The sequence below is a fragment of the Sinohyriopsis cumingii genome, chromosome 6 (assembly GCF_028554795.1).
Source record: "Sinohyriopsis cumingii isolate HCF-2022 chromosome 6, ASM2855479v2, whole genome shotgun sequence".
NCBI classification, from domain to species: Eukaryota; Metazoa; Mollusca; class Bivalvia; order Unionida; family Unionidae; genus Sinohyriopsis; species Sinohyriopsis cumingii.
Window position 1 is genome coordinate 134,406,010 of NC_142966.1, and position 9,558 is coordinate 134,415,567.

The 9,558-nt window shown below is 36.0% G+C and overlaps 1 protein-coding gene across 1 annotated transcript; it reads right to left on the bottom strand.

Annotated features, from left to right (window-relative positions):
• Positions 1-77: 77 nt before the first annotated feature.
• Positions 78-9,232, bottom strand: LOC149798039 (uncharacterized). The gene is made up of 3 exons (XM_089963129.1): positions 9,128-9,232; positions 8,144-8,201; positions 78-2,863 (listed from the first exon to the last, which is right to left on the bottom strand). The coding sequence occupies exons 2-3, from the start codon at positions 8,199-8,201 to the stop codon at positions 2,592-2,594; spliced, it is 330 nt and encodes a 109-aa protein (XP_089819255.1). The 5' UTR covers positions 9,128-9,232; the 3' UTR covers positions 78-2,591.
• Positions 9,233-9,558: the final 326 nt, after the last annotated feature.

Genomic DNA, 9,558 nt, shown 5'->3' on the forward strand with positions numbered 1-9,558 from the left:
GACGCTCTAACCACTAGGCCGCCGGAATGGTCTTAAGGCACAAGAATAAAGATTTTGTTTAATATATAAGTTTAGGCTTTCTGGTGATAGAACACTAGTTTAATAACGAGACGACAGATGAAAGAAGTAAACAAAGTGACATGTGTGAAAAACATGATAAAAGTAGGATAAGAATATCAAACAAAAAACAAAAAAAAAAAACAACAACATGATATCACAGATTATTTAAGTATTTAAATTAAAACCAAAATGTATGTAATATCGACGTAATTACAAAAATCTCTTTTTAGCTACACACTTTTGGAATAAATAAATTAACTTTTCACAAGTTTGATGGAGATGTTAGATGCCTCTGATAATAATAAACAAACAAAAGCACACAAAAAATAATATAAAAAAAAATTATAATAAAAATATACAAAAGGAAACAAAACAACTAAACTTGATATTATGCATGAACAATCCTTTGAATGCAAAACCAAACGCCCGAGATACATTCCGATTGTTTAGTTCTATTGGTCTTAGGCCAGAAGAGCTAATGACTGACATGTTACTTATCATTTGTCTTTCATCAATCTGTCCGTTAGCGCAAGTTTGTTGTTGCTACCACTTACGAACTACTTCAATGATTTGCATGAAAGACACGTTTATGCATCTTTCTAACTGGTGTTAAATGAAAACTGATATTCAACGACCAACAGTAAAAATATTGCTATGGTAAGTCATATTCACTTGTCGATTTCACCACAATAAATTTTGCAATACATAGTTGGTCCTAAATGAAAATGGTGCCTCTTGGTTACCCAATACATACATACATACATACATACATGCATGCATGCAGGCAGGCAGCCAGGCACACACACACACGCACACACACATCATACATACATACATACATACATACATACATACATTCGATATTCAAGTATATCTTAGAAGTTTATTTCCGCTTCTGAAGATTTTGTTGGTGATTAACATCGCTTATTTTATGCGTGAAACTTGTAAGACAGCGCATAATTTGATTTAAAAAACGCTTGTCTTAAATGATATTGTTTAACTGACAATTTCCCCGCACAATTGTTTTAAACTTTCCCAATAATGTATTTAAATAAATGATTATTGAGATTTTTATTATGTCTTGCAATCAGTATTCCTCTAGTACTACTTTGTGTACCCGTCCATTTGTGTACTTAATTTTTTGTCGTGTTCTTAGTATAGAATTATCTATCAACAGAACTGCGTAATCCTACAATCCTACAGGTCAAATGAAAATTCAATACCATCAAATATTCTGCGTGTTTCATTAAAGAATTTAAGAGATGTGTTAAATTTTGACAACATAATTGTTATCATAGGTTACACTTCCAGTCCCATACATCAAACTTATCAGGTACTTATTAAATGGTATGGACTTGGTGTGAATATAAAGATACGTCTTATTTTCTTACTTTCCTACTTACGTGTTATTATCACATTTTACCTGCATCCATCTAAACAGAGTCGTATAGTATATAGCTTGCGCATTTTCGGCCAGTTTTTCATTTGTCATCATTAACACAAGCCCATTGTTTATTAATAATGACACACCATTAACTTTAGTGCAGTCATTTAGTTCAACGACCAAGCTAATAAAGTATTCCAGTAAACAAACTACTATGTTTAACGGATAAACCCAATGGTTATCGTGACAAATAAAACATCATGGATTCAGCAGTGAGTAAAAGGAAAATATTACGATCGAGGTTAGAGGAAGACGTAACACGTCATTTTGTTACAGCCAATACGAATATATCCACCACGCATTTTAGGCACATTTGGTAAATACTGAATGAGACAAAAGGAGAATTATTAATGTATGATCTTAAATTTAGAAAGAAAAGGTTTAAACTACACAGATTCTGTATAACACATGTGAACAAGTACAAATGAAGCCTTGTGATAGGCAACTGCCGATGGCAGAGTGGATTAGAGGGTTGATCAAGTTTGAACAGTTTAATAGCCTGCAGTTATGAGTTTCAATCCTAACAGCAAAACTGTGCGAGTTCAGAGATAAAAAATAAAATAAAAACAATACTACAGCAGCAAGACCAACAAAACTACTTGGTTCTTACACTTGCGTAGCCGTGAGATAAAATATGCACAGTCTATTGGATAACTTTCGGAAAATAAATTACAACATAAACGAAAGTCTCAACTAGAATATAGCCGTATCATGCAAAACAGCAGCGACGTGCCTGGCCCCAAAAATATAACCTATAGCTAGCTACAAAATGTACATTATAAATTATGTTTTATATACTAATATCTCTGGTGCGAAATATGTATTTTTGCCCAATAATGCTATATTTAATAAACAAGACTTCATTATTTACTGCCAAACCTCCACCCGAAATTTCTTGTCATTAGCTCTGGAACAGGTTTGGATTTATTTTCAAACACCGTTAGGATATAAACATTCGACATGTTTCATAATGTGGCCAAAATTTTTATTTTGTCTCCAACAAATGTACATATTTTCAGCGCAAATCCCACTGGAACTTATTTTTGAAAATGATTATCTTAATTAAAAGGGACCAGGCAGTTGATGTTTAGAATAGCATGACGGTTACAAACGCAAAGCTTGCAGACAGAAGGTACAAAGATCTCGATGGCACACCATCACACGCGCCTTTTGATAGTGCTACAGTTGTGTTTGAAGTTGTTCCAGTGGTGGCTTGGGCTGTGGAGGGTGTAATCGAAGTGGATGCAGCAGCACTTGTTGCTACCTGGGATGTTGAAGACGTGGACGCTGTTGCATTCGTCATTGCGGTAGATACTGAAGTAGTGGAGTTTGATTTTGAAGTAATGCTCAAAAGAAGCACTGAAAAATAGAGTTATTCTTGTGGTTAGTTTGAGTAGTTTTAATTTGGTTTTTAGAATTAATCTTATTTGTATTGTAACAGTTGTACACATGATGCGCTTTTATACCATAATTATTTTTTTGAGGAAAGGAAACAAACACACGTTATGAGAGAAAATTTAGACTGGTTTTACTTAGCGCTGCCTCTCTCTCCGTTCATTTCATTTTCCGTCTTCTCTAGGGTTAGACGGGTTCTCTCCGAGATAATTCCAATCTCCAATGTTGTCAATTGATAGTGCATGACTAATTGACCAATCACAACTTGATATAATAAATAAATAAATAAATAAATAAATAAAGCTTCAGATATTAGGAAATCATTTTTAAACTGACACTTCGATTTAATGAGATCGCGGACATGTCCTCGTATTTGGACATTGTATTGACTTGCATGTAGTGAGCTGCGTCATTTAGTCGCAAAAGAGAGAAGATATTCAATTCACATTTGTTGATACATTTTATTTTTAGAAGTGTATTTCGGCTAACTGAGTGAAAATCAATGAAAGTTAAAATTCTTTAATGACGTGGCGTTAAATCGTCAGGGTTATGGAGTGATTGTTATGCGGAACGTAAAGATTGTATTAATTGAAATGGCTACAATACATTCTACCACCCGTTTAAGCCTAACTTTTTACCAATTGTCTGTATAAAGAAATAACGTAGTCGACGAGACGCCATGGAACCTTATATTCCACGCATGTGATTTTCACAAAGGATGGTCATCAGTCTACCGCTAAGATTAGGAAAGTGTAAACTTCAGGATTCATACATTTTTTTATAACTATGGTAGGTTTAACACAAATTTATCATTTAAATTATTATTATTTTTATTATTATTATTATTATTATTATTATTAATTTATTTTCATTTTGGAAGCTACGGTTATCCACGGATGCACGATTTTTAAAAATGTGTTTTATGCAATATTATTGTCTTAAGTTTCTTTTCGTGTCACTCAAAATATACTTGTGTTCGATTATCTTCTTGTTCTTCTGTAGATACGTGTTTGAAATATTCTGTTTTAATCATAGTGTACCTGGTTGCTATTGATTTACAATCAGCAGGTCGTAATGTATCTTCTCCCCTTCTAATTACGTTTATGTATTCTTTTCCCTTGTAAACGTGCTTCTAAAATGCATGCTGTACGTTGCAGTTTGCCTCTTATTTATTGTAATTATTTTCGTATGCACAATGTCAGGTTTTTTCATGCAAAATAAATTAGTCGGTTTTATATATTTTGTAATTTTAAACGTTATTTGGAATCGGTGTTTTTAAAAATTTATAATTAGTTAATTCTTCATGTGTGATAAAATTAATATTTACATCTGGTATGTGCAACCTGTGGCCCGCGAGCCAGATCCGGACCCTGACTTGGTTTTATTCGCTTATTTACACCAGGAAGTTAGACATGCCGAATTTATATTAATATGTATTTCCCGTTGTATGACAAGCTCGCATTTGCACGTCATGTGGGTAATCTGATTCCCAATTAATATGAGATTAAATAAAAGATCACAATTATTATTAAATATAATCAGGAGTGTAAACAAGCTCCCTATTTTCGACTTAATTAAATCAATCTCGGTATGTGGGGGCGTGTTAGATCACAAAGCCTTGTAGGTCAGTAGGATATTGCTTTGGCTCCAGTATCGCATTACCTTGTTTCGGCGACCTGTATCAAATCTTTTTTCCTATACAAGACAACATCCATAAACGAATTTGCTTGAATTTATTTGAAAAGTTAAATATTCTATCATACTCGAATAATTTAATAATTTGTTTCCTTCCTTGTGCTGTCTCTCTCTTTTTCTCTCATGATAGTTCTAATTACAATTAATAATATGAATGAATATTGCTGTTTGAATTGATAATTAGTTGCCGTAAACAATAAAGCCCTAATTATTGGATTAAAAATATTTCTTTACATTTAGAAATCTATTCACGGAAAGAAAGAAGGAGGAATACATTAATGTGAACCCACACAACCCATCGAGAAAAAAATGTACATCACGTTCTTTTTTCTTCGCACCTGCACATCATGGTATAAGTATTTGAATAAGATGGAATCAGTGGCGCCGGCAGAATTTTTTATTTTTTATTTTTTTTTACTATTTTGGGGTGGAAGGTATAAGCATATAGTGGTCAGCTGTAAAGTTTTACGGATGTAGGATAAAACATGTTTAGAGGTGAGGGTGGGTGGGTGCGCTCCCTCCCCTATATGGGGCGCCCATGATGGAATCTATTTGTGGAAAATTTCTGAAAACAATCTGTATGAAATGCTTTTCTGTATAATGTATATAAAAGACGAATCCAATTATTATTATTATCGTGTGCAGTGCGTGCTCAGCCATTTAACAACGTCATCATCAGCAAGGTACAGAGCTTACAGTCCACAGAAGAACCGTGTCAGTGGACAGTTGTTCACAATGTGTGACATGGTCTGAAGAGCTCCACAGCAACAAGAAGAGTTAGTGGCCTGACCCAATGCGACAAAGTTGACTGCACAACGACCCTGTCCTGTCCGAAAACGGTTCAGTGTGGTCCACAGATGACGTGGAAGGTTGAAGCCAAGAGGGCAGACAGATGGCTCAGCTACAAGGGAGCGGTTTGCATCTGTTGAAGACCACTCGACACTCCATGCCGAAATAGCTCTCATATTCTCCGCAAAGGATCTAACCAGATTGGGCGTCTCGAAGTCAAGCGGACTGCTGGATGTGAGGTGATGTCCATTTACAGTGGAAGTTTCACACTGGCATAGACCTTAGTCAACCCTTTTGTGGTTGCTTCCTGACGACGCAGCTGTGGAGGAGGAACGTTGCTGAGTACCGGCATCCGTCGTAAAGGAGTAGGACGCAGTGTTCCAGAGATTATGCGCATTGTTTTGTTGAGCTGGACATCGATTAACTTAGAGTGGGATGGTCGAGCCAGACAGGACGCAATACTTGGCTGTCGAATAACAAAGGGCCAGTGCACTAGCGCCCCAAGTTGAGCCAGGCAATTTGCGGAGTAGGTTGTTTCGAGTGCTAAGTTTTGCTGCAGTTTTCTTCAGGTGATTGTAGAATGTCAGTGATCTGTCCAGAGTCACACCGAGGTATGTTGGTGTCGGGTCGTGTTTTATTTGTTGATCATTGATTCGCTCACGGTTCGCATTTGCATTGTTAAGGTGGAAGACGCTGGATACTGCATTTGTTGCGCTTGGCTGTAGACGCCATTTCTTGATCAGTACACCCTCAAGCTCAGCAAATGAGCGACTTTGGGTTTCGAGAGAAATGTCACCTGTATACATGAACTTGCGCGACTGTGTTACAGGTAAGTCATTGATATAGACATTAAATAAACCTGGAGGAAGAACAGACCCTTGATACGAATGCTACGATGGCACAGTACCAATAACTTGTCCTTAGTTTAAAAAAATGTTCAAGAAATGATCTTGACATAAGGGAAGAGGGCATACAAGTATGTCATCGTATTTATGATATGAAGACATTATAAGGACTCGATTTAGACTTGTCCTTTGCAGAAAAAAAAGAAAATACAAACAGAACACAAGCTTAGTTACAACATGAAGACTTGGTTCCACAGGATTCCATTTGACTGATACTCTCTCACATATATTTTGTAAACCGTACATTCTCAAACCTTTGAATTTACGATATTGACGGTCAAATATTAGTTAACATTTGACTTTATTGTAGATTGACGGTTAAAACGTAAACAAACAACAATTTCGATAGCAAAGTACACCAAGCCAAGCTGTCGATAAAACGGATAAGAAACTTGCCTGTCAGTTTGGTCCAACCGCCAGGGCTTTGCCGCCACCCACCCACCCCCCTCCACCCCTTTGATCGGCACCAGATCAGTAAAGGAAAGTTCAAATGAGTTCATGCTGCTCGATGAAAAGAAACTTGGAAATGTTTCAGCCGGGAATACAACACCTCAAGTCATGTCGCCACCTGTATTGATCGTTTAAATTGTGTATGATGTGTACCAGGCTCGCTTACCGAAAGTCTTATCTTCGTATAAAATTTGCAGTTGGGTATCCATTACAAAGCAATTGCGGGGTGGGGTGGGATGGGGCGGCGAGTGGTTTCAGTGGTATAAAGAGCTCATCGTTACAGATCACTGCCATCTCACCTCTGTCTGCGTGGGTTCGTGTCTTAGATTCGGCCAATCTGGGTATGTGAGAAAGCTCGCCAGTAGCTTCTCTTGGGTCGGTTGTTCTTTCCTGGGTTGTCGCGGGTTCATTCTCCACCATTTATACTGGCCGCCATGTACAGCCTATCCTGTGCTGAAAAATGGCGTTAAACCCTACAACAACAACAACAATAACAACATAGCAATGGAAACCAAAGCGGTGTCGGGTGACACAGACTACATTCATCAGACGTCATAGGGTAAACAAGACACATGAACGTGTAACGCTAACTACTATACTATTTCTGAAGTGTTTTTCTGATCATTGGCGGAAAGGCCAGAGTATTTCCTATTGTCATTAAGCATATTCTCTAAGCCTCGCTTTAAATCAATGAGACAATGCGATAAAGTGATTGACCTTCGAATGTTGCAATGAAAACAGTATTTTGGTATATTTCTCCATCATAAAAAAAATAATATTTAACATTGATTTGTAGTCTAAAATGAATAATGTTTACCCTTAACAAACATTTAATGACAAGTTGTTTTAAAAGCAATTTGCCGTAGTCAAAATCTCTTTGGCTCTCTCTCTCTCTCTCTCACAGTTAGTAAAAAGGTTTAAGTGAAAGAATTAAAATCTACAACTGCAAAAATAGAAAAATAAAAGCATAATTAATAACATAAGAACAAATGAAGTACACTATGTAACCTTCTCAGAATGTGGTGTATTTTCCACAGTCCGGACGGTGAATTCTTTTTGGTTTGCAATACTCTATGGGTGTTTATCAAGCAATGACAGGTATGTTACAGTCTTACGGCAAAAGCAAACTATCTATTTTAATCCGTCTCTGTACAATTATTTATACACCCACCTAGTTAGATTATAAAATATCGACAGCATTAGGAAACTATACATTATTTTCTTGTAAACAAAACTTTGCTTTGTTAATCAATGATTATTGTCTCCACGCTTTAATTATCCTCTGTCTATAGATTATCGAGATGCATTGTGTGATTTATTTTTTGAATAGGATATTTTAGTCTTTCAGTTAATTAGTTAATTGCTAAATTAATGATCTTTTAGTAAATAAATAATAAGTTGTTACCTATTACAAAGAGGGCATGTTTTACACCCCAATGCAGCTTGCCAGCAGAAGTCTCCATCTAGAATGACAAAAAATAAACATAGTTGAATAAAGTCGTAATGCCTATTAGATAAAATTAAATATCTGACGATAATTATTTTTCCATTTTGACTAAATCTAATAATTGTAGATAAATAATCGCAGAAAAAAAAAACGTGTGGCAAAACCAATTCAGCATTCAAGTTGTATAATTTATTTATTTTACGTGAATTTGACAAGAAATTCATCGGCCCCCGGGTGGCTGAGTTGTCTAATGCGCTCTCCTTTACCGATCACTACCATCTTACCACTGTGAGGGTGGATTCGAGTCTTGGTCAATGTGGATATATGAGAAAGCTTGCCAGTAGCTTCATGTGGGTCAGTGGTTCTTGCTAGTGTTTTCCCGGGTTATTCCTCCACCAGTTACACTAGTTACCATGTGTAACCAATCATGCACTGAAAAATGGCATTAAACAAAAACAACAGCAAAACAATAAGAAGTTCATGAGTGCGTTTGATGGTCAAGAAGTTTGCGCTATTTGACTGGTCTTAGACATGAAGGAAAGATGCACATCTGAAGCAACATAGACTCTTGGTTGGATAACCACTGATCCTTGCATATACAGGCTTCGAGGAATTGAACGTAGAGCCGTTGAGTAGCAAAGCAAGTGTCCATCAAAACGAGTACTGATAATAGCAGTAGTCGTATAAAATATAGAAGTAGTAGAGACAGCCGTATTATATTAGTAATACAGATGGCTGCAGCAGTAGTAATAATTCTCACAGTTATACCAGTTGTTAATAGAGAAGCAACAATAACTATATAAAAGACAGAATGGAAATCTTCATTTCAGTAGGGAAGGAGCATGAAAGAAAGTATGTTTACTTACTTTTTTCCCCTCTTGTCGAATTTAAAGCTTTATAAAATTATTCGAATATAAAATCTTTGTTTAATATTTTCTTTACCTGACTGAACGGAAATCTCGAGGTACCCGATTTATAAACCGAAATATTTAAGCAATAGACTTTGTATATTTGATATTTACTCGTCTGGTATTTGCCGATAAAAGAACCAATGGGATCGTTGATATCTGACTACATTAATCGTAAAAAATTGTCTCGACAGTGTTTACAACATTATCTCAGTTACTTTATCTTTTTTGATTGAACTTGTTGATAATTGCGCTCGATGTTCGCCTGCCATAAACACCGTGTGTACCTGGTAATTTATTTTTATCGTAGGGTTTTGATTTATAATTAAACACTGTGAGCATGACGATACGTTTTTTGTTTAACAGTGAACTATGATTATGATAGGGATTCAAATTGTCAGCTTCAAGGGCCTGAATGGGACTTAAAGGCGGATTTAGGGGTTTACAAAATTGTATGTGGGAAAG

Excerpts from the sequence above, each read along its gene's own strand:
- LOC149798039 (XM_089963129.1), bottom strand. The coding sequence starts at position 8,201 with ATGGAGACTTCTGCTGGCAAGCTGCATTGGGGTGTAAAACATGCCCTC. Across the intron at positions 2,864-8,143 it reads ACATGCCCTCTTTGTAATAG|TGCTTCTTTTGAGCATTACT; the intron begins GTAACAACTTAT and ends TCTATTTTTCAG.